Consider the following 26278-nt stretch of genomic DNA (forward strand, 5'->3'; position numbering starts at 1 on the left):
TGGATGGAGGGATGGGAGAGTTGGAGAGTTAGAGGCAAAGTCCCTTGTGCACTGATACAACACTTGACTGGAGTTAAGAATGGCGAGAGGATCGACGGATACAGGCCCAGAAGTTTTTATTTCAGAGGGCCAACATTTCTCCGCAACAGACAATTTGGAGAACAGAGAGGCGAGAGAGAGAGAGAGAGGGAGAGGGAGGTGGGGAAGGAGGAATGGAGAGATCAGCAAGTCTTTTCTCCAGATGGAGCTTGACTACAGACGAGAGGAGGAAGAGAGAGAGAGAAAAAGTGAGGCTCTTCTCTGCAATGATAGAACACTTAAAGGCCGAGCTCTACTTTGGAGGGAATTGAGAAGAGTATTGAAGGAGGAGGCGGAGGAGAAGGAAGAGGAGGAGGAGGAGGTAATAAGGGGGAGGGATAGATGGAGCAGAAACTCCTCACTGCAGTGGTCCAATATGCACAGCAGATGCTGTACTTTGGGAAGCAGAGAGTTGAGAGACAGATAGGCGAGATGCGGATGATGGGAGCTCAGATGGAGAGAGAGAGAAAGAAGACCTGGAGATCTTGTCTTTTGAGGAGAGATGAGATTTTAAAAAAGAGCAGTACAGCAGGACGGATAAAAAACAGTGACAAGGGATGGGAAGGGCGGTAGGAAGAGAAGAGCTGCGAGGTGAAGGCAACAACCTTTGGGAGAAGATGGACAGGACGGAGGAAAGACATTTTTGACAGTAATAAGAGTTAACAGGAAGAATGTCAAGATGAAACTTCTGAAGTTGTCCACGGTCGTGCATATGAGCTGCCACATGGCTTAAAAGAAACAGTACTTGCTTAAACAGATTTTTTTTGGCCACTTGGGGGCAGTCTAACAAGCTGTGAACCAAAAAGTCTTAGCATTCATTTGAAGTCCAAGATTCTTTTAGTAGCTCCACTTTGGTCTCCACCAACCCCTTAGCGAAATATCTGACTTTGGCTGTTTGTATGTGCCACTAATCACCAGCTAGTTGCTCAGTTTGTCCGTCTGCTGTGCAGTGGGTTTATCAGAGGGGAACAGGTTGCTGAAAATAAACCACCTGTTGCTGCTGGAAATGATAAAATTGTGGGCCAGAAAATCAATGTTCAGACAGAAGTGGTTTCCAGTGTCAAAGTGACACAAGTATCATTTTGATGAACGGTTTCCAAAACAGTTTTAACGCGATTTGTCATTTCTTTAAAACAGTCCTGCCCCGTTGGGTTGATATGGAACTCTGCCATCTCCCGCACATGACCCTCCATCTGTGTTTTACTGTAATTGTCCAGCCAAGAAGAGAAAAGGCGAGGAACGGACAGAGCGATTTAGTAAAATAAAAGACTGATGGGATATAAAAAGTGAGGCAGGATGCAGGGGGGAAAAAAAAGAGTGGCTGGAAATTCGTCAGTGCTTTCCACTTTGGAAATGATAGATAGAGACAAAGCAGCAAGTCATCTATGCAGTTGGCCCGAACAGCAAAGCGCAAACTGAGCTGATACAGCAAGAGATGGAGGGATGAGAGGAAAAAAAAGAAAGGATGTACAAGAACAAGCATGTTAAGGGGAAAAAGAATAAGAGGGGTTGAGTGAAGAGACGAGATGGGAGAAAATCAGGACTCCTCAGCGCCACGTTCCAACCCTGCACAGCATGCACCAGACTTTAGAGAGTCGAGGCTCGACAGAAATGGATTGGCGGAGGGAAGGGGGGGGGGGGGGGAGCGAAGGATGGACGAACAGCATGATGAGAGATGGGAGAAGAAGAAGGAGAAAATGATGAGTGACAACTCCTCGCAGTGACGGCAGTCACACTGCAGAGTGGAAAACTGTACGAGATCAGAGATGGCGAATTCAGGCGCCAGGGAGACAGGACAGGAAAAAGGGAGAGGAACACTAAAAGAGGGGGATGTGGTGAAGAAAATGGACGGAGAGTATGGAAACCGACATTATAAGAATGTAAAAAAGCGACGCTGTGGATACAGGCGGAAGAGACCTTGGATTTCATTTATGAAGGAAATAAATAACGATGAATCAAAGCCGACGCTGTGATGTATGAAATGTTGATGTTGATGTTACGTAATGAGAAGGTCACATCACAACTCGATCTGATTCTCCGCGACGGATCGAAAGCTCAAGCTGACTTTTATCATTATTCAACCCGAGGAGAGCCGCTGATATGAGTTTAATTTGACCCTGCTTTGCACATATGAGATGCCACACACAGAGACACAGTGCGGGCACATTTAAGTGCCCCCTTTTTTTGTTTTTTGTTAATTTAAAGTGACATGGAGGTAAATAAAACAACAGAATTACAAAAAAAGAAACAAAGGAACTATTTTTTTGTAAAACCAGCCTGGTTCCAGTGAAGCAGAGCTAATGAGAGTTCTGCAACTATAACTTCGGAGATAAAGATAAAGCAAAAACAGGAAATTAATTGTTAAGGGACACAAAGCCCAGTTGTGTTTATTAAAGGAGATACAATGAAAAATGTACAGCTAATCCTATCCTGTATTAATCTGAGCGTGAACGTTTAGAGCAATGGAACCGTTCCATGGTGAAAAATGATCTGATAGCTGTGGCCAATACGGGATATTTTAATAGATTTTAAGGACTTAATTCTAGATAATTTATTTTAAGACCCTTTTAAGGAATCACAGATACCCTGGAGAGAAAAAAAAATAAAGACCCAGTGCCGCTGAAAGCATGAAAACAGATGGGTTCTTACATTAATGTGAGTGGACCAGGAAAGAGCAAGAGAGACACTGAGACAAAGACGGACATGAGGGAGATAAAGACAGCGATCAAAACAAAGCAAAACACCGAAATCAAGACGGAGAGAAGGGAAACAAACAAGGACATTACATTTAAATGTCTGGCTTTTAGCTTGCGCTGTCATCCAAAGCAGAGTCGAATTAAGTCGGAGTGAGTCAGAAATAGTCCGGAAAACTCTGAGTGTGCTAAAGAGACAGACGCCAGGAGCCTCCTGACAGTCATCACGCTTTATCCCGTCTCTCTGAGACGCTGACCTTTGATCATTTCCTCAATCGGTCATTTTGTCTGCATCATAAAATAATGAAATTGTTACATCAGTTTGCCGGAGCATGACGTGACATCATCTTCCTCGACCAAAAGCCCGGAAGGCAAAAAAATATTTAGTTTATGGTGCCATAAGATCGACCTAAGGCAGGAAAATGAAGTTGAAATGATGAAAACAACTGAAACAATTCCCAATTAGGTTTCTATCGATCTATTAATCAATTCATCCTTTACTTTTTTCTTTTTTTTCTAGCTCTGTACTATTTTGTGCCTTAAATATTTCACATTTTCAACTCGTGTACAAGTTTTGCACACTTTTAATCTTCATTTTGCTGAGTTAAAGACACTTTTCCACTTTGCTACATGATAAAGTTGCATTTTATTCTGTCCTATTAACTCTAATACGAGATATAGCTAATTAATTTATGAGGCAATCTATCAACTAATGGTCCAGTTATATTAAACCCAAACCGAAACTGTAAATCTTCATCCCTCTGCATGCTCGAGAATCTATTTGTTTATGAGATCTATTTGCGTCTTAATGTGTTTTCTCCATTTGTGCAAAGATGATGCCTGTTACATAATTTACATACATCTTGGCAAACGCACCAGAGGTGGGCTGTGCTTTCCCACCACAGGCGAGGTCAAGCGCTCACGCCGACACCAACACGGAAAACAATTTCATAAAATGAGCACGGACTCTGAAAATGCACATTGCATGACATGGACGTAATAATAATATAACAATGACTTTCCTCCGTTGTAAAAAAATTATGAGACAGTGGCATAAATTGGATGCCGTGTATTAACTTGTTATGTAATGATTAACTTTCAGCCGGAGAAATAAGGATGAATGAAGATATTTGTTTTGGTCGGTTGGCTCCTGATTAAAAAATAAAAAAAACTTTGGGGAAAAACACTCTCAAAAATCTTTTTGTACGATTCGAAAAACTGAATCAAGGTTATCAGACGTGAAAAGCAAAAATTTATCCGCCTGGCTCAACACCTGGACTCCGGAGTCTACATCATGTTTCCAGCTGTGCCCTCACCACACATAACGCTTTCCTCATTTCTCTTCCTTTATGCACGAGGACCAAGTACATTTTATGGCGTTTTCATTCCATAAATTGTCACAAGACCAGACACGCCTGACTTACACATGTGTGCCTGGTATACAGAGAGGTGTACCCTCATATTTTACACAGTGTGCACGCAATAAAATAAACATACTAGGGAAATACTCAATTTCACAATTTCCTCACCAGAAGAAAAAATAAAACTGCGTATTTGCTTTCAGCCTGCCCATAATTTTATTTATTTGTCATATGCGCTTTCCTTTCTTTCCATAAAAACATATCAGCAGATATCAGACAGGCTATCTGCCTCTGTACAACTTAACAAGGTAATGGATCTCTGGTGATTTACAAACCGTGGTGGACGGGAGAAGCTCTCGCCGAGTGGGAGGATATTGAGTATGCACACTATAACTGTGATAAAAATGACTGCGACTTGTAAATCATTTCATTAAAAACACACCAAGCTCGGCGTTAAGCAGTCTTAAGTGAAACGAGCACAAAAAGATATTAGGGCTGATGGTGAGATCCCGGCTCAGCGCACTCAGAGAACAAGAGAAACTGACAGTGGCTGCTCAAAACACGGCGCGAGATGGTACTCCGAATGCACGGCGTGAAATGTTTTTTGACATTTTCTGAAAAAACTATTGATCCACATCGTATCAGTCAAAGTTTTCTTGGTGTCTGGGAAGGCTCTCTTGAGAACGTATTAACAACAAACCATCACAGGGCTGAAAGACTGCCGGAGAGACTTTTGAAATCCAGCACTTGAAAAGAACGTTTTTTTCCTCCCTACATTTTCTCTTTGTATCATCTGAACTCTATATTCTTTCACGTGTCCTTAAAATTACGGTGTAATGGAAGACAGGCGAGAGGAGAGAAGAAAGGGATAGGAATACAAAGAATTCAGTTAAAAATCGAACTTATTCTTGAGGTTAATGAAGTAAATAAATGTAAAAACATCCTCTGTGTGATTCAGAAATTGGCCTTTTGCCTCCCACCCATGGAAATGAAAATAGGATCCGCTAAATCAGACATCAAAACAGTGCAGACATGCATACGTTGCTACTGTAGTCTAATTATTGCAATGTTTTTTTATTTTCAATTCAATTTTTTGCAACTATTGCCTTCTTTGGGCTGAAGCGTTGATTCATAGAAGAAGTGCAACAGACTTGTGAGTCTTCCCTGTCATGGGATGTTTACCTGCTAGCCAGCACATCACTGGAACGATCATGCTTTTTTCTTTTAGTTCTTCTGCAGTTCTTTCTCTTTCTGTCACAAGCTGATCCCAAAGTCCTTCAGCCTTTGGGGGAATAGTTTGACAGTTGGGGAAATATACTTATTTTCTTCCTTGCTGAGAGTTGGACAGTGCTCTCGTGCCCGTACTGAAAAGGAATGAAGCTGCAGTCAGCAGCATGGACATCGGAAAGAGCTTTCAGTCTCTCTAGTTTTTCGCGATTTTGCGATCGCGTGGATTACCGTGTAATCAGCAATATGCCGCATATTTTTGCAATTTTTCCTACTATGTCGCACAATTATTGCAAAATAACCGAACATGCCGCCCCTTACCCACGACACATCCCTGTGTTTTCCATCATAGATCAAATAAACGGCTCTGCCATAGATGTGTCCACACCACCTGTTTGACACACACACACACACACACACACCACGCACGCGCAGCCGTGGGAACGTTAGTTAGTGATGGCGACTACTAACAAGTCCCACCTGCCGTCATATATATCGGCAAATGACCGAGCAAAACAATATCCGGTAATTTTACATGCAAGCGGAGGAACACTATTTTTTTATTTTACACTCCAGTACTAATGTTAAGATTCTTTTTTTTTTTAAAGATTATTTTTTGGCCTTTATTGATAATACAGCTGAAGATAGACAGGAAGCAGGGGGCAGAGAGAGGGGGAGTGACGCAGTAAATTAGCCGTCCGATGCGGGATTCGAACCGGGGCCAGCTGCAGCGAGGACTATAGCCTCCACACACGGGGCGGCTGCTTAACCCACTACGCTACCGACCGCCCCAGTGTTAAGATTCTTACAGAAAATAAAAAGGAAACAGTGTTTCTCAATCTGTCTGCCTTGTTTTTGTCTTAATAATCATCGTCATGCCGTCATTTTGATCGCAAAAATCACAAAAACAATCCTGAAATCCTGGTGGGACTGAGCTTTGCTCTGTTCAAATGTAAAATCTGAACCTGTAAAGCTTGTGATAATGTTGTTTGTGTCATCGATATGAAAACTGAAGTGGAAGCGACTTCCTGTTGTCTTTAGGTCACTGCCTATTTCAGAGCGGTGGGAGCTGTTTGCTTCAATTCCCTGCCTTCATTGTAAGCTACGGTAACCGCTTTCAGGCTCCAGCTTTAAATCTAATGGACAGATATGAGAGGCGCTATCCATCTTTTCATCTAACTCCTGACAACAAAAGCAAAAAAGCGCATTCCCCAAAATGTCTAACTTTGCTTTAAGCCCGTCTCTTGTCCGAGGTCTGTGTAACGGAAAAGAGTGAAAGCTGCACACGCGTACAGCACAGGCGAGGGAAAGGCAATCAAATCAAAGCGCTACAGGACACCAAAAGACATCAGGGAGAGGGGGTGAAAATATTTCCCGCTTTACGTCGCATTAGTCTGATCCTTTGACTTACAAAAATGAGCAGCCCGAGTTAATGGGATGGCATGCAAAAGCTGGCTGAAAGCAGCGGGCTGATAGTGACAGCGTTTATGATAATTGCCTTCCCAGACTTCTTTTTACTATAAAGGTGAGGAAATATGAGAAAATGAGCCATGTTTCGGCATTATACATTCGAGTCTGTCGTGTCTTTCTCTCTAATCTCCTCGCACCAGGCTTAGCAGCCAGCATGAGCATGTGTCTTCTCCAGGTAATCTAGCTCTTAGGATGTGTCATCGGTCAGTGTTATTTGCCAGAAATCCCCAATGGACATTTTCCTCTGCTGTAAATACTACATGGCAGGATTTCATTGGCATGTTGCTCGAAGCCGATACACCGTTGGGAACGACTCTCTCTCTCAAGTTTCAACTGGAACTAATGCCTCCTTGCTTCAGTTTGCACCACCCTGGGCAAAGTTTGGTTCACCTCCTTCCGTCGATTTTGCATACGCTCGGGCTCGCCGCTTCTAAATAATTATTTTTTAATTCTGTATGAAGCTCGGGGAAGAAAAGACAAGTGGATTGAGAGAAAAGGAGAAGGGAGGAGGTGGAGAAAAAAAACAGACAGCTGGACCTTTGGGGAGTATCGGATCTCGAGTTTGAGCTGCGGACGAGAACCACTGTCACACACACACACACACACACACACACGCATAAGTAACAGAAACATGAAGACTCAGTGTACAAAATGGTTTGTGCGCTGATAAGCAGATCCTGTGCTCGGTGGGTAATCAACACACATAAATGCTGCATCTCCTCAAGCTCAAAGCTCTCCCGACACCACTTAAAAAACCCTTCACACTCTCACAAGTGGAAGGAGATGATGTTTGCACAAGTATTCATTCACACCATAAATTCCTATTTTAATAATTCCCTCTAAAGTGTGAAATGAAGCATGAAATTTACTTGTGAACGTATATAATTGCCTGCAGTAAATGACACAAAATTAACACCTAATGATACATTTAATTGGTTATCGACTTTGCCTTTATGTACAAAGGCTGCTGTTATTTTGGATGTTCGTCATGTTTCGCCCAAAGTTTGCGACATTTGTTGAAGTTCGGGATCGAAACCAGGAAGGCAAGAAAACGTGCTGTCAATAAACGCAATTAAAACAATTCTCTGCTGAACATCTCCTATCAATATTCTAAATTTGCCCGCTGTGGAACAGACAGATTTATACTGTGTCTGAAAAACACTTAAAATATATTTCAACTTTTTTTTTTCTGGCTGCTTAGCAGATGGCTGAAAACGCAGTGACTCAGCCGAGGTTGCCATGGAGAAACACAGTCAGAGGCGCAAAACAGCAACTACAGCAAACTGAAGCAATTTCCAAATACCCCGTTGTTACGAGCAGCGTGATGTAGTTGCCGAACTCGTCCAAAATTAACACAGAATATAAAGGTGAGCTGAAGAAAAAGCTACGACATGATTTAGAAATGCATAACCTGCAGAAATGTCTTAATGACATTTCTGGTCATGAAGCTCCTCATGAGTCACGGATGACTTCTCTCTTTAAAGGTCACATGTTGTCAAAAGTTTTTAAATGATTTTATCATCCAGATGCTGAGAAGGTATCGAAATGTTTCATCCATGGAGAATTGTACACGGCGCATATTCAGAAACTGTGTCTTTAAACTAAGGTTAAACTGTTTAGCCATGCCCCCAGCATGGCCCTCCTGGGTCCACTGCCTGGGTAGGCTTACCTGTGGTCAGCTTTGCCCTGTGTCAATCAGAAGAGAGGTTTCATTAATATTAATAAGACAAAACGCAACACTCCCTGTTCCTGCCAGAGCTCCAGAGGGAAGCATAGAGAGGAGAAACTACACCGAGATGAGTTTTTGGTACTTAAAACCACAAATATATCTTGGCTGGATATCAAAACTTCAAATAAAACAGCGGAAAAGTGTAATATACGGGACTCTTAAGTTTTTATGTACACAAGCTTATTGAAGAAGCAGACATTTCCTCCTTTACTATGATTGTTTTCTGAGACGTGTTATGCCTTTGCTCGATAGGGACTGCAGAGACGTGTCAGACATAAAGAGAGACGAGACGGGGGACGTCGTGGCTGATTGTGGCTGAAAGTCGTAATCCCTAAAGTTTCTCTGTATATTTCCCCCCCGTACACTTTCTCATCTTTTGTACTGATAATTTAACCGGGGAGAGTTTTGCCTGTTGGAAGAAATGCTGACTGCATTTGTATGTTCTGCTGCGGCGAGTAGAGAAAGACTGGGACAAAACCTCTAACTTCAAAAGTTTAAAAAAAAAAAAAAAAGGCAGAACTTGTGAACTCTATTACTTTTTATGTCCATCCAAGACCAGATTGGACTGCTGTTGGACTCAGTCCAACGGGACTGGTTTGCAGCTACATTTCTCCACCCTACCACACACACACACACCCAGACACACTCCATAGTATATAGATATTAAATAATATATATATACCTCTCATCCATTAATCAATTTGATCTCAATACTCAGAAATTCATTACATTCCATCACTGAAGAAACAGAGGCCAAACGGCAGAGACTGACCTATTGGCAGACCATTTATGTTGCCAACATTGCGGGGCTAAACAACGCGAAGCACATGTACAATTTTCAGGGCCCCCTCTCCCGATCGATACACCCCCGTAACTGGATATCATATCGTTTTTGAAAATCCATCACACCTCTGCTCGCGAGCAATATACATTGTTTATAATGAAAAAAGGCAGAGCCGGAAAAAAAAGAGAGATGGAGACGGAGAGAGAGAGAAGCCTGGAGGAGTCAGAGAAGATTAGAAATGGGTGAGATGTAAGAGAGAAAGAAGAAGAACAAGAGTGAGGGGAAGAGGGGAGATGGAGGAGAGATGAGGGGGAAAAGAATTAAGGAGAGTGATATCTGAGCTCAGGGTCCAGGGGGCATCGATGGATGTGTGTGTGTGACCATATGCCTCACACACACACACACACACCCCTACACACACATAGACACACACACACACACACACAGCTCATGAAGACAAATGCAGTGACCTTGCCTAGTGATAAGGCATGAAGATAAAGTAGTGTTGGATAAAATAACTGAAAAATATCAAGAGAAACAGAGTATATGTGTGTGTGTGCGTGTGTGTGTGTGTGTGTGTGTGTGTGTGTGTGTGTGGGAGTGCAATAGAGACAGACAGGTGAGAAGACAGATGGGGAGACGGAGAGCCAGGGATGTAACAGTGAGAAGGAAAGAAAGACAAAAGAGACGAGGAGACAAACAGACACAGATGTGGCTCAATACTGAGAAGCTGAAAAGAAATATGAAAACAGACAGTGACCAAAACACACTGTTAAACTATGCACACACACACACACACACATTTGGATTTGCCCACACATTGCTCTCCTTAAGATTGATTTAAAATGTTGCCAGCTCCAGCTGAAGCTCGCTGCTAGAACTTCTCGCCTGGTTGCGGCGATGCAGCGGCGTACCTGGGGTGTGGTCAGTACACTGTGACATCACTCTCGGGTGTGGTCACAGGTGTAACAGAAGAAGTTAAACTGTGAATTTGCCACGTTTTAATGAACTCCTCTCTGGGATGTTGAGCAAAGCAGTCGCTTGGTTTTTTTTTCTTCTTGTGAACAGCAACTATTTCTGTCTGGAAATGGAACTTCATAATTTCAAGGTGTGAAGTCGTTGCTTTTGCGACTGAATCCAAAAATCAATGCCGACTCGTTCCCAGATGGAAAAACGCTGAATGATTCTGTTTGGGGTTTTTTTTTTTTTCACAGTTCAGCATCATCTTTTATTAATGAAACAAAAGCGTCCGCTCCGTATGCTGATTCATCTTTGAGAATCATCTCGTGACCTCTGAGCTAAACGTCAAAACTCAACAGTTTTTATTCAAATGGACGCTGAAACCAGCTCGTCTTAATCTGATCCACAGCCTCACACTCCGGCTTACATCAGATTCAGATTCTGGTCCTATGCATAAATATAGCGCTGTTGGTAGAACACTAAACTTGATTGCCTCCATCGTTTCCAAAAGAAAACAAAGGGTTGCATTGTTGTTAACGAACCCGTCTACAGCAGAGCTACAATTTGAATTGAACTGTAATCCCAGCCCTCCCTGTTCTCGGAGACAGCAATAGAATTGCTTCTGTGAGCAACTTAAAGGGGGGGCCACTTATCCTCACTGATTCCCCGCACATTTGTGTCATTTCAGCCTCCCACGTGGATCTGTCTACTTCTAGTACAACTAGCGAGACTTAAAATACAGTTGTTAACTCATCTCGTACTTCAACTGCTCGTGCTTCAGAGCTTGAGACCAAAATAGCGTCGCAGGAACTTTGAAATCTGTCGGAATATTCGCTTCATTTACCGCAGCAGTTAGTTTTTGTTGTTGTTGTTGTTGTTGCAGGTATCTGTCTTCTTGTAGCCTGGCTGTTATGTTACATATTAAGTCATTATTTGTGGGGGGGGAAGAAGCCAATCCTGCATGATGGCGCCGTGAGAACAAAGCTGGGAAAAAAAAAGACGCCTTTATTGAGACGGAGAGAGATAGACGGATAAACATCCAGATAGACAGGCAGATAGGAAGGCAGGGAGAGACAGACAGCAATCACACGGCGGCACAAACAGCGTAGAGGTCAACGCTATCACGGAAACGAGCGGTTATTTCGTAGCATTTCATCATCATCATCTATCTCGGTCGCTCTCTCTCTCTCTCTCTCTCTCTCTCTCTCTCTCTCTCTCTCTCTCTTTCATGGCTGGATTTCTCATTGATGACAAAGCCATTTATGTCTCTCTTATGTCCCCCTCCCTCGCTCCACCTCCTCCTCCCTCCTCCACCTCCACCCGCACCTCACCGTCTCTCCCTTATTCTCGTCGCTATTTATGCTTCCTCTGTTTTTTATTTTTTTCCTCCGCACTTTCTTTGGTCTCTCGTGCTCGTTTCCTTTTTTTTCTTGCGTCTCCCCTCTTTGTCTTTTCTTCGCCTTGTTCGCGCTCACATCTCGGCTATTTTTCGCCCCCCCTCCCTCCTTCCTCTCTCGCTTCATCTTCATCACTCCTCCTCCTCCTCCTCCTCTTCTTCTCCTCTCCCTCTTACATCATTTTCTGTCTAAACACCTCCCCTCTCCTCCTCCTCCCCCTTTCCATTTTACCTTTCTGTTTCCCATGATTTAAATTCTGCACATCATCTTTCTTACTTTCCCCTCTTCCTCTGCCCTCCCCGTCCTCGCTCGCCCTCCTCTACATGCTTTCTTCCTTTCCCCCCCTCCGCCTCCCTTGTTTTTCTCTCTACATCCCCTTTTCTTCTCATTCTTTCTTTCCCTACTTTAAAATTCTCCCCTCACATCCATTTATCTGTGTCCCCTACCTTCACCGTTTCCCCCCACCCCGTTTCTCTGCATCCTTCCCCTCTACAACTCCCCTTCCCCGCTACTTTCAGTCCTTTCTTTTTGCCATCCTTCACCTCTTCCCTTCCTTTCAACCCTTTACCTCCCTACTGTCCCTGTTTTCACCCTCCTTGTCTCACATCTTCCTCCCTTCCTCACCTGATTTTTTTTCCTCTCCGTGGTCTTCTTCCTTCTCATCTCTCTGTCACCTCCCTCCTTTTATGTCACCCTTACATCCTCACGTTACATTTCTTCCCCTACCTCTGCACAGCGCTCCTCCGACACCCTTTCTGTCATCCCCTCACCTTTTCTGCCACTGTTCCTTCCTTCTGTCTCTACTGTTTTTGTCCCTTCCACTTTCTACTTTTACTCTGCCCCCTTTTCTCTGCTCCCTCTTCCTCCTCCTTTCTTTCGCTTCAGCTTCATGAGAGCTTGAAACCGGTACAATGAAACGAATGACTTTGTAATGAAGTTTCAAAAGTTTAAAAAAAAAGAACCTAGAATAAGTAAATAGATTAATAGATAATTTAAAAAAGCATACCTTATGCAACTTAAATCTCCTTAAATAATTCATAAGGCAGATCAATTATATATGCACATTTCTAATTATTAATATGGTGTCCTTCTTTTTCCTTCAGCGCTGAGAGATCACCGCATCCAGCTGCACCGCTCGACACACACTGAGCTCTCCATCACCATCGACGACGTGCAGCTGTCCGACGAGGGCGAGTACACCTGCTCCATCTTCACGATGCCAGTCCGCACCGCCCGAGCCACCGTCACCGTGCTAGGTGGGTCACACACACACACACACACACATATTCACACAATGTGCATATCGGGGAGGAACATCTGTCATGTTGGTGTTAACAAAAAACAAAGGTTGCAACTTTTTCAGGCCCAGAAATAAACCCTGGGAACAGAAGTGCGAGTGTTTGTCTCCAGCAGCTGTGTTAAAGAGGTTGTCTGTGTTCTTGACACGAAAGACGAAATCAATTGTTTCAGTTTTCGTCATAATTTTAGTAAAACTCCTCCTATATTCTATCAATTCTAACCTTCCCAGTTTCCTGCCCGTCCTTGAAAGAAGATCCCGTTCTGTGAGAGTCGCTGTAAGGTTTCCTCAGATTTTTATTACCCATATAGGCTTTTCTGAGAAGCTCCTCTTTGTTTGCCTTGAGGTGTAATGGTGCAGAACGACGTTCTTGCCGTCAAACTCCTCGGCGTGTCTTGTTTGATACTGACTGACGGCTGCGCAGATCAGCTTGACTGCAGTCCATCTTAATCTCTCTCTCTCTCTTTCTGGAACCTGTAGGATTGTGACAAATCTGAATGGATGATTCCAAGATCTTGGCATCTTTTCTTATTTTATCCTCAGCCAGTCACCAGTCACGTTGTTTGTAACAATTTTTACCGCGCTTTCCACTTTTTTTTCTGAGTCAATTTCAGGCTGCGCGCGGCAAAAAAAAATATAGAAAGAGTGCTTCGAATTCACCTTGATGCACCGCTGTGGCATTGTGCTAGCCTGACCTACCCTGCAGAGTTTACCCTCTCTTGAAGCAAAATATAGTTTGATCCTGTGGATGTCCATTTTAAGTGTGACATGCTGCTTGTAGGAGAGGTTTGTTGGCACGGAGCAAAAAAAAAATATTAAAGGTTCCAGCGGCTTCGTGTTGCACTTCCATAAAGTTAGGGGACGTATGAAAGACTTATTAGAAAGTAAAGCTTATACTGAATGCAGCAAAGGTGGAGATACATCCTGACATTTAGTCTCTTGTGTGTGGATAAGGCTGCAAAAGTGCTAGATCATGGTAATGTTATGACTTCATAGCCTTCCCCCCGTGATGCCTTCATCCAATTCGATCCAGATCCGCTTATAGCGTTAACCTTTGTGTAAGGTTATGACCCCGTATGGCTCTTGCGTGGAGATAAACCGGCTGCGCTCATCTTGTTTGAGATGGATGTTATTACCTATGTGGGACACCTTCCCTGCGGCCTGCAATAAATTGCGGGCATCCTGTCGGCGGTGGTTGGGTCTGTTTATTGATTGGATATTGGCCTAATCAGTTTTGGGGCCCCCACAAACAGTCTTTCAAGTATTGATTTTTATTAGGCGAGTTGTTATTGTTCCTCAGTGTCAGCTAATTCCTGGACGTATTTCATGGTTTTGCTTGAAGATGAGAATAAAGCAAACGCTGTAATGCACTAAACTAATGGCCGCTGGACCACAATGGAGACTTAGTGTATACATGAGAGAGAGACAGCTGCTCTGATATTCCTGGGGAGGTTGTGCTGGGCAGATTTACAGCCAAGATTTCAGGGCATCCAGGTCCACTTTCAAATTGCTGTGTAATGAAATTGAGTCATTCTTTGTGCTGATCACGAAAAAAAAGCCCACATCCGCATTTATTAACAATCACTTCCATCACTTAATTTTGCATACCTTCTGATATGGACGAAGGAATATATCACTACCACGAGCTTCTTTTGTGATACTGAGGAGGTTTCAGCGATTTTTTATGTTTTATTTTTTTGTCATTTCCTCTCCACTTTCCTAATTCAATACGCCGTAATCTGCCAACAAATTGTTGGATGAGAACCGAGCTGCTGCAGAGGGCTCCTGCCTAATTCCCTCGGAAAAAAATGCACTAAGTGGCAACAAGAGATGCTGGAAATTTTCAAATTTCGGGGTGGGGCAGGGTGGCTTGTGTTTACAACGCCTGCTCTGTGACTGAAAGGCCACAGGGTTTGTTCCCGCACAAATTTTAGGGGTCTGTCAGTCAACAGCTGTGGAAGAATCCTTGAATAAATCAGCGTGTTAATATTTATTCAAATGTTTTGGCAGTGCTGCAAAGTCTTATTGAAAAGAATTCAGCATAGTCGCTCCGGACAACAACATGAGCAGCAACAGCCTGAAATGTTAATGCGATATTTGTGTGTGTGTGTGTGTTAAAGGTGGGAAACGTGTGTGTCATAGTGAGGGTGAAGGTGGCTCTGCTTCACCTCTTTAAATTCAAGTTAACATGAGATTCACTCCTTCATATTTCTTCCAATTTTGCAGTAATTGCGATTCAAGCATTTTTTTTTTTATTCGCTGTAATTGACAGCTGTGACACTGTATTCGGGGGTTCGATAAATATTTCATGACCCCTGAGAGGGAGCCAAACCATTAAAAATGTATGGTAAAATGTCTAAAACGCACAGACCCCTATGGGAAAATCAGCCAGAAGACACAGAGTTTTGGCACAGTGGCAGACGTGTGTGTGTGTGTGTGTGTGTGTTTTATTCCTGTTTTGACGTGCGCGACGTTTTGACGGACGCACACGAGGCCACAACTGCTGAGCGTGGTCAGATTTAAACGCTCGTGTGTCTGTTAGTGCAGAATGTGTGGCGTGCATCTCCGCTCTCTCTCCCCGAGCTAAGCAGAGAATAATTTATGATGGCTTTATTCTCTTTTATTCTCCTTGTAGACGCAAAGGTCTCAACAGGGCTTCTCCAACCAAATTCTATATGTGCAGTATTATTCCCTCATTAATATTCAATGCTACTTTACTGCCAGAGAGGCTTCCGCACACAGTGCACTACATCAAATACTGCTACATTAAAAATTGACCACGTTTTTATTTTTTTTGATGTGTACCTTGGTTAGTTCACAGCACTTTATATTGTTACTTATGTGTCTGTCGACAGGGGGTGGGCAAGATAGAGACACCTCACATCCATCAATCTATATCTGAATATTTATCGATGGATAGATAGATAGATAGATAGATAGATAGATAGATAGATAGATAGATAGATAGATAGATAGATAGATAGATAGATAGATAGATAGATAGATTTCACACTCCCTGAATACTTAAGAAATATTTTGTAACATTTCTAGTTTCTGGTCTGAAAATTGTGACATTTCACAAAATTTCAATAATAACAAAAAAACTCCTCAGTGTTAATGAAAATCTAGCGGTTTCCCTCCTGGCATCGCTCCTCCTGGAGTCCACTCTCCATCTTTACCTTCCTTCCTCTCTTTTTCAGCTCTGCCTCTCCTCTTTCTGTCCATCACTCTCTCTCCTCCTCTAATGCACAAGGCGGCGGCGCTGTATGTGTGTGTGTGTGTGTGTGTGTGTGTGCGCAGTGCACGGCGAAACCGAAAATTCATTATTTTTCTAAAGGCAGAATGACAGTAATGTCCGCCAACACTTGGAGAAAAGTGCCGCCCACTACGACTCCAGATGGAGGACGAAAGAGAAAAGTTTCATTTCTCTCTCTCTCCCTTCTTGACTTCGACCACGATGGCGAAGTCGGTCCTGAAATATTTGGCAGAGTCGGACGGGGTAGATTCCTTCTCATGCTTTTGTTTGCTCTCACTTCACAGTTAGGATAGTAATCAAGCAAAAGTGTTTCTTATTTTAACCCGACCGAGCCGGATTCTGGAAGAACACCTCCGGTTAGGGGAGGATGTATCATGAAATTTTGGTTTGGCTGTTGAGGGGAGCGTCCCGGTGGTTTGAATCCGACCTTTGGCTCATTTCATCCCTCGGTCGTCGCTCTCAGCTATCACACAAAGCCACAGTGTCCCCCTCTACAAGAAAAAACAACAACATTTAGTCTGACTGACTCATTCTAACACCCAGCTTGACTTTTAACTAATGAATTCTGGGAGTCGTATTTAATAATTCCAGCCAATTTTAATTTACTTGACATTTTGAACTGACCTGAAGTACTGAGAGTGAACAGTCGCACAATATTATTTACCAGACTGACTTGAATTGTGGAAATGCCAAGGCTGTCAGAGTTAATGCAGACCTCATGCTGCTGATTTTAAAGTGATAATGCATTATTATTTTTCTTATTAATTGCTTTTCCATGTCCGTCTGTATGTATTGGAATACTTAATATGCATGCTACAAGTTGTGGATGTTCAGTAAATGAAGGATTTGAATCATTTTGGGGGAATAGCTCCTCTCTATATTGGACTTTAGTCGGCTTCTGCCATGTGTACAAATGTGGTCAGCATTTCAATCGCTCGGATTCATCAAGAGCCTGTTATGCACTTAGAAGTGGAGTTGCAGTAAGAGCCTGCACGATATGGTGGTGGTTTCCCAGTGAAATATGTATCGCTGATAGCATTTTGCAATCAGTTGAAACGCTTTGCAATGGATCAGGATGTCAGGAAACCTCATCGTTTGATAGCGCTAATAGATACCTTCATCCAATCTGCCAGCTCCTTCAGATCTGAGGCCGACCTTATTACAGTAAGCATCTGCTATTGGCAGGAAATAACCAATTCACATTAAATATAGTTTGCTGACGTTGTCGTAAAATGTAATGTTTCCGGTCCAAAGTGTAATCAGGGGGCTCTACTTGCAGAATATGGCAGAAATGGAATATAAATATGTTTTCATGAGTGTATCAATCGCCTGCAAATACGAATTGTCTGAAGAATTTGAAGAAGAATTGAGTCTTTCAGGTTTGTGTAGGTTTGATATTTCCAGAAGGTCAGAGTGAAGAGATGCGTCACAGACATTTGAGCTGCTCTGCAATGACTCTGAACCATTTTCGGGGCCGATCATTGCGATCCCGCTGTCGTAGATTTTTTTCTCCGAGCCGGCATCCATCAGAGCCTTCAGAACTGACCGGATAAATTCTTCAATTTGAACTTTGCAAACATTTGCAGCACTTGTGAGACTCTCAACCCCTGGCTGTGAACTTTTCTTTTTTGCTTTTTCAGGCTACAAGGTGAGCCCTGTGGCATAAAAGTTTTCTAACGGTATAACTCTCTCTCTCTCCAGGTGTACCTGGTAAACCTCAGATCCTGGGCTTTGAGAATCCAGTGCCGGAGGGGGGCAAAGTCACCCTGACCTGCACCAGTACTGGCAGCAAACCCCCCGCCAGGCTGCGCTGGTACCGAGGAAACCAGGAGCTGGAAGGTGAGAGACGCAGGGAGTGTGTGGGATCCACTGTGTGTGTGTGTGTGTGTGTGTGTGTGTGTGTGTGTGTTTGTGAGTGTGTGTGTGCATTGTGGGGTCAAAGAATGTGTGCTGGACGTGTCTTGTTTATGTACTCTGGCTTGTACATGCTGGATCTGTGTGTGTTTGTGTGTGTGGTAAGGAATCACATGGGTGTGGTTGTGTGTGTAGGACAGTGTGTGTGTGTGTGTGTGTGTGAGTGTGTAGCCATGAGAATATTTCATAGGAATGCAAAGGATATGGTTTGTGCTTTGTGGGTTTACAATAACTGTTGTGATCCTGCAGTAATCAGTGTGTGTACGGGTGGATTTGCAAGCGTGTGTGTTTGCACGCGCGTTGTGTATGTGTGTCCGTCACGTACGAGCGTCGGTGTGTGTGGGAACGTAGCTTGTGTGTGTGATCATGCTGTGTGCGTATTGTGTCCTTGCCACGTCGCCTGCTGCCTCTCTGTGTGTCCTAAACCTGCCCCTGCATATGATGTGTGCGCAAGTGCGAGGGCATGCTGATTGTGTGTGTGTGTGTGTGCGTGTGTGTGTGTGTGTGTGTGTGTGTGTGTGTGTGTGTGTGTGTGTGTGTGTGAGTGCAGAAGCATGCTGTGAGTGTGTTTGTGTCCTTTTTTTCCCCTCTCCTCATTCCTTTGTGCATTGATCCTGCATATTTTTGTCCACGCATGTATCCAGAAACTGAATATGTGTTTGCTTTTATTTGTATTTTGTGCCAGCGTGTGTGTGTGTGTGTGTGTGTGTCATCCGCTGAGCTGCAACATATCTGCAACTGGGAGTGACACAACAGAAAGCGAGAGATAGCGTGGGTCGGATCTAGCCGGGGATAACGACAGAATCCAGCAATAAAAGGCAGGGCGGAGGAGAGGATGAAGGGATGAGGTCGAACAGAGAAAGCGAGATATAGAGGGAGCTTTTTGCATGAGGTCAGACTGGCTGGTCTTTTGTTACAGATAAACAGGAGAAATGAGCAGGGAAGGGAAAGAGAGAGGCAGAGAGAGCGTAGCGAGGATGCCATGAGAGGACAAATTAACCGGCTTTCTTCTTCCAGATAAACTAGAAACGAAGGAGACGATTGGCAGCCTCTGACTCACACCAGTGGTATTGGCAGTGGTAGCGTTTCTCTGAATTACAAGCATGTTTTTCCCTCCCTGCTTCTGTGTTGCTTCGTCAGTCAAAGGTTGTCTGTTTCGCTTTACCGAACAGAATAAACATGCTGGAAGTGTTGTTTATGTCGCCCCTTTTGCTCCCTCCACCATCTGCCATTGCCACAAAGTCTATAAGCTTTAAGTTTTGTTTGTATTGGAAGAACAACGCCCTCTGTCTGTCTGTTTGCAAAGCTCTCCAGCAGATGTCCCGCCAAATCTGTGTACACTGCAGTGTTCAGGCTGGTAGATCGTCTTTGCAATGGCTTTTTATTCAGTAATTATACTAATATAATACGATGATATAATATGATAATGATTTATTGATGGGAAAATGCTACACTCGGGCTTTGTAATACAAAAAATGCCCGTCTTGTGATGCCTTGGCAGCGTTAGTGTTTGCTATAATTATGGATTGAAATGAATGGACTGGAGCTACAAAGAGAGAAGGAGGGATGGGAGAGCCGCCTGCCTGAGGACAGATTATCTGGTCTTTTTGTTACAGCTGAACTAAAAACGGGAGACAGAGGGAGAGAAGGAGCCTAGAGATTTTTCCTTTTTAAAGACATTGGATTTTTGTTTAAAGGGTCACCCAACACACGGAAAGATGTATTTTCCCTCTCACCTGAAATAGCATCCAGCCACGCAGATATTTCTGTTTTTATTCGTCCAGGTTTGGAGATATTCGTCTCTCGAGGTCTCTGCAGCACGTAATGGAAGTGAATGCAATTCTCCTTGTGTGCCCGCTCACAGCGTCGAAAAGTTTCATTAAAAAAATTCTGCAGCAACATGTCTTTCCAGAAACAATGTTTTGATTATGTGGATATTCCACAGCCCTCACTCTGAGCAGGTTTAATAGAAACTACCTCTGCTAAAAAAAAGAAATAGTCCTATCCCCAGGAATTATGTTTATATTGCACATCTCTATACGTCGTGATTTACATCCAGTGCCGGTGCACAGAGTGTGTGCCCTTTATTGGGTGAGATAGAAATGAAAGCTGTGGAGCTATAGGAGCTGGATGTGGGTGTGTAGCACATCTGACTTTTACGTGGGAGACCAGAGTTTGTATTCTGTCGCAACCCTAAAATTAATGTTTGCTCTCTCACCCAGTGGAACCACAAACTTTCCCTAACCTTTACTGTACCATAAAGGCGTACTCTGGGAAGTTAGTATTGCACATACATGCAGCTGAAGCATCAAAGGAACAGACTTTTTAGTCCTTAGTATTGGTAAACCGCCAAAAACACATTGAACCATAGATCCATATATAAAGTTCATAGCCTCTATAACACTCAGAGGAGGTCGACTGACTATTTAAGTCCCTGTCGCTACAGGAAACAACAACAACAACAACCAACACGTATCTAGCAATTTAAAAAATGGCAGGTTACCCTTGCCCTAACCTTGTCGCTCACAATATAAATGTAAACAAACCAGAAGCTGTTGCCGTTTCTTTTGCAGGGATTTAACCATTTTTAACCCCCACATCCGGAGTGTTCCACCAAAACAAGTCCCCCACCTCTGACACTATTCTGCAAGGACGCTGTCGTCGCAGCATTCTTGGGCTTAGAATCGGCAAAGACGATTATGAAACAAACCATAATGTACCCATAATACCAGAGTGATAATGGGTGCAAGCCAGCGCTGACACAGCGTTGTGGAGCGGAGTTAGTAATTCAGGCTTTCTGTTAAAATGTTGAGATAACCCTGATGTCATTGTCGGGGTTGTTTTTCTGACTTGGGGAAAATGGCCTCTAGAGACACAGGAGACATTATGCAACTGTTATTTGGCTGATTAGAACTTACTTGAGTCAAATCCTTGGATATGATATGTATTATACGCCATTATACTCCCCTTTGCTATGCAAATATAATGCATAAATACATCGTTTTAAAAAAACCTTGGCATTAAATGTTCAAAATAAACACAAAACGCTGTCACTGAATGTAATCCAGGGTGTTGCTGAATCAACTGTGTTGTCTGCCAAGTGTGGTTGCATCCAGAGTAACGGGGACATTGGTTCTGTTTAGTAATTTGGGTGAACTGATCCTTTAAAAAAAAAAAAAGACGAGGGGAGAACAGAGAAAAATGGAGCCAGACAGAGAGAGATTTGAGGGAGATCAACTCGATGTGAATGATGGTGTGTTCGAGGCCTCGCCCAGCCGTCCTGACACCACACAACACCAATCACTCACTGCTGGAACGACACACTCTCCCTCAGCACACACACACACGCACACACACACCCCTTAGGTTTAACACACAAACACTGGTAATGGACAGATGATAATCACACACACACACACACACACACACTCATCTCCGGCTAGATAGCAGCAGGGCACTATGGGTCAGCGTGCTATTATTACAGCTTCTCATTCACGCACTTGTAGTCTACGCATGTGTGTGTGTGTGTGTGTGTGTGTGTGTGTGTGTGTGTGTGTGTGTGTGTGCGTGTGTGTGTGTGTATATTGGAAAGATGAGCCCATAGACTGCTGCTCACCACCGCTTCTCTGACAGCTTCACTGACAGTATTGTGAAGAAGGGAACAGGAGAGAGAGAGAGAGAGAGAGAGAAGGGAATGAGGGTGACACAGATGTGGGTGTGTGTGTGTGTGTGTGTGTGTGTGTGTGAGTGTGTGTGTGTGAAAGAGAGAGATGGCAAGAAAGTGACAGCGAGGGGCTGCAGAGAAAACAGAGAACAGAGGGAGGGAGAGGGGGTGAACGAGCGGGAATGTGAGCGAGAGAGTGATGGAAGCTGCAAGGAGGCGAGAAAGAGAGAGAGAGAGAGAGGGAGCGAATGAGAGCAGGAGGGGGAATTAAGAAAACCACAGAAGAAGAAGCGAGACGGCTTTGCGGCTGAGTGGGAGCGCAGACTGGGGGCAGAGGATGAAGCGAAGGGGGACCGGTTTTAAAAGAAGAGGGGACCCGGAGAGCGCAACAGGAGAAAAGGGGGAGGCAAAAAAAAGAAGGGAAGGGCTGACGAAACGGAGAGAGAAATCCGGAAAGAGGATTTAGATAGGGAGAGAAAGGGGGGAGGGCGGGAGAGAGAGAGAGAGAGGATGGGGAGTGCAGACCGAGAGGAAGAGAGTGCGGGAAAGGGAGTGGTAATTGAGAAGAATGAAAGGCTAAGAGCTTTGAAGACTGTATTAGTTGTACTGTGTGAAAGGGCTATGGATCATTTAGTGACATCGATGTATTGGATTGGGGATAATGGGGATTTATGGTGGCACTTAAGGCCATACCGGCTGAATACCGGCCCAAATTGTCATAATGCAGGACGTGGGGCGGATGGCGAAGGGTACATGGGCGTGTGTCCGTATGGAGCGGTGTAATCTCAGAGACGAGGCATTAGAGAGACAGACAGACGGAGGAAGAAGCGTCCACGTCCTTAAAATAGCTGCGACGTAATGTTGGAAAGTCCAGCATTAAAATTTTCTACTTAAGTAAAAAAAAAGTACAGCAATTTCTTCTTAATGTTAAAAAGTGCTTTGCACAATGACGGCGCTCAAATTGCTTTATAATCATTTATATTTTATAACACCGGCCGTTTGCAGCTTCCAGACTGCCACGAAGTAGCTCTGACGTATGAAACAGGCAGAAGGCAGGATGTGAGATAAAACAAGAGTTGGAAATGAAGTATAATCTGAAGAAGCACTCCTCACAGTCTGGATTTGTCATCTCCGATCATTTAGAAAAAGGAGCTGATTCGTGTCAGCCGCAATCACAGCACTTTGGGAGATGGAACTGAAGCTTCTTTTTTTATTATTGATTAATCTGTCACTGTTTGTTTTTTGATTAATCACATTGTTTATTCAGGAAGTAGTTGGAAAAAAATTACCATACATTTCCCAAAGCTCAAAATTATGTTTTTAAATTGGCTGTTGTGCCTGAGCAACCATCCAGAACCCCCCACCAAACTGTGCAGTGATTTAAAATTAAGAGAAACTGGAGGCAGTGAGTGACAGCTTTGCTTGATAATTGATCAAAACAAGTATTCAGTTGTTGTCAGGTATGTTCAATATCTGACTAATCTAAACACTAATTATTATTTTTTTTTACTTTAAGAGAGAGGGGAGGAATTCACAGCCCCTTTTCTATGTGGATCATGCAATGAATTTGCACCAATGCGAAGAATAATTTAATTAAATATTCTTTAACAGGTTACATAATCCACCGTTAAACACTTCAAGTCTTTTGCTGAGAGCTGCTGCTGCTGCTTCTTCTTCTCTCCTACACTGTGGTGCTTCCCTCAGTCCCACCAATACATTACCACACATATTTCATGTGAATTATTTACCACGAGAAAATCATTTTCATATCAGCCAACTGATGTATCGGCCCGAGCTCTGGTGTTAACATCTCGAATGTAGGGAGTAACGGGAGAGAATAGCAGAGATTGCAAGTACTTCACTATCCCTCAAGTGATTGTGTAAATGCACTTAGTCACCTCCAGCACGGGTACAGATAGAGACGTAGGAAGACAAAAGTGTGGCCCAGCAGCTAATGTTCACCTGGTAATCCAGTAACAGGACTAATTAAACCTCTTTCCAAATTAGATGACCTCATATGAACGCTCAAATCTAGACTTGAGCGCTTTCACCGTCCATAATCTGATTAAAGCTTAAAAGTGATGACTATTTTGATTATCTTAAAACCTTTCCTCTTATCCAGGGGGAGCTTTTGCTGAGCGTGCACAGCGGTGTTAAGCCGTGCGCTGCTGTCTATTCGCAGTTACACGTTTTCACACCTCAGAGATGCCAAGTAGAACCAGAGTCTTCTACTTCTGGCGACTGAGCTGCTTCACTGGCTCGGGGGTTAAGCGCCTTGTTCGGTTTGGCAACGCTGTTGAATAATAACGAGGTTTTACTCGCTCATTCAGTTTGCCTTTCCCTGCAGTGTTCTTTTTTTAAAAAAGATATTTTTTGATCCGGAATGAAGCTTGAACTTCTGCTCACTTTCATTATTGATAAAAAAAAACTTAGCCCAAAAACTTTAGATGACTTGTTTTATCCGCCCGACAGAGAATGTCACATTTTAAAAGGTCCTCGGTTTGATTTCTTTGTCTTCTAATAATAATATGAAACAAAGAAGAACTTTTTTTTTCAGAAGCAGTGCAGCTTGATGACTTGATAAATGTCTTGAAGTGACAAATTGATTCAGTTGTTGTGGATGGGAGGGTGCGGACTCAGCAAAGAATGCAAGAAAAAAGTTTGACTGGAATAAATCTCTGTTTGCGTTCACTGTCAGAATATATTCCAGATATTATTATGTATATAAGAGATTTAAAGAAAATGTCATCGGGATGGATCATTTTATACACAGATCAATCATTTCCTTTTAAATGTTACTTTATTTTGTTATTTTGCATGAAAAGCACGTAAAGCTTCCTCCCCCTGCTAGCAGACAATTATAAAAACATAATTTTCCATCTCATTATTAGACTAAAAGATTTTGGTTCCATCCACGATTCAATTAATTGACTAATTGTTTCAGCTCTAATCTAGACCCTGTGGTCACAAGAAACGCATCTCAAGCCTTAAAGGCCCAAACATGCTGGACTCAGTAATTGCTGCATCCAGTTGTTTGATTCTCCTAATATGATTATTTTATGGTGGATTGTGCACTTGAGTGTTGAAGCATCAGCGGCGCCCGTACCTCATCTGCATGGCATCACCACCTTGAGGGGACTTCAGTCTCAAAGATGTGCCAATTGGCCACCTTGTAGGAGTTTTAATAAAAAAGTGCGGCCATCACATGAAAATTTTAGCAGGTGCCGGAGTACACTGGAGCTGAAATATTAAAGAAGGAGAATGCGGCACGTAATTCTACTAATTTAATATTGATATTTGTTTTGAATGATTTATCGGTCATTAAAAACTTTGATCATATACGTTCTTGTAATGATTTGGTATTTTTGTGGACTGTAATAGTAACGAATCATGCAATAAGTCAACGATATCATAAACTTTTAGTATAATTTGACCTAATGGTGCAGAATGTGTCATTTCTTGTTCTCCAGCAGTTCTCTAAGCAGGTTTACATGAAACTAAACGCACCTGTTAAAAGTGCATGTATCCATGCTGTGCTGCAAATGTGTCTGCGTTTGAATTTATGTTCCGTTTGCTTTATATTTAACACTCATCAACCACCATTATTCACACCTTTATTTTTATCTCTCATCCCTGCATCACATTATCTGCTCCATGCTGTGCTACAGTCTACTTATACTTCATGCACCACCCGGCTACTTGATTTCTTTCCTGTACTGCATGAATTAAAGCACTGCCTGATGTTTTGGCCTCTTGAGAGCCGCCGCAACCAACACCGCCACCTCATAAAGCTGCTATGCTGAAGTTATCATGCCACCTGATGAAGTTTAGTCCACCATCCACCCTTCTCTTTTCGTCTCCGTTTTAATCTTCGCTCGCTCCTGAGGGAAATATTTGGCTCTGAAGCTGCTAAATACTCCGCTTTGTTCGCCAGCTAGTTGCCAACTGTGTCAGGCTGATGTTCGGTGTTGGACAGGCAGTGTACAGTGTGCTTAGCAGAGCTGAAAACAGCTGTCTGCTGCTGGAAATGACTCTATAACTGAGCGAGGTGAGAGTTAAACAAAACAGTCGGATTGCCAGAAACAATGAGAGGAAAAGTTCCAGAGCTGCAGGGAAGGTGATCATTTTCTGTGGCGTCAAGACACAAAATACTTAACCGCAATCAAAGGGTCGGTTCACCCGGATCACATATCCTCACTTACAACTTCTGTGAAGATCTCTGCCTCTGCAATTAAAGGATGTTCAGAAGAAACTAAAATGATCTGAATGACTAAAATCTGCGTTTGGGTGTAATCTGTGTGAGCTGATCCTTTAAGAGGTGGAATCTGTCAGCTTGTATCTAATCCAGTGTAACACAACCTGTTACCGCTTTGCTTGCAGCAGCTGACATGCAAATCTTCCCTGATTATCTAATAATGAGCTGAGGAAATGTGAATTATGAATAAATG

The 26278-nt window shown here is 43.1% G+C and overlaps 1 protein-coding gene across 2 annotated transcripts in view; it reads left to right on the top strand.

Moving 5' to 3' along the window:
* Positions 1 to 26278, top strand: part of cadm3 (cell adhesion molecule 3) — an 80895-nt gene that overhangs the window by 38174 nt on the left and 16443 nt on the right. For both annotated transcript variants that reach the window (XM_010740422.3, XM_010740423.3), the window contains exons 4-5: positions 12803 to 12955; positions 17954 to 18091. In XM_010740422.3, the coding sequence (XP_010738724.1) occupies positions 12803 to 12955; positions 17954 to 18091 (291 nt within the window). The remainder of the gene's footprint in view (positions 1 to 12802; positions 12956 to 17953; positions 18092 to 26278) is intronic.

The sequence above is a fragment of the Larimichthys crocea genome, chromosome II (genome assembly GCF_000972845.2).
Source record: "Larimichthys crocea isolate SSNF chromosome II, L_crocea_2.0, whole genome shotgun sequence".
Lineage (NCBI taxonomy): Eukaryota > Metazoa > Chordata > Actinopteri > Sciaenidae > Larimichthys > Larimichthys crocea.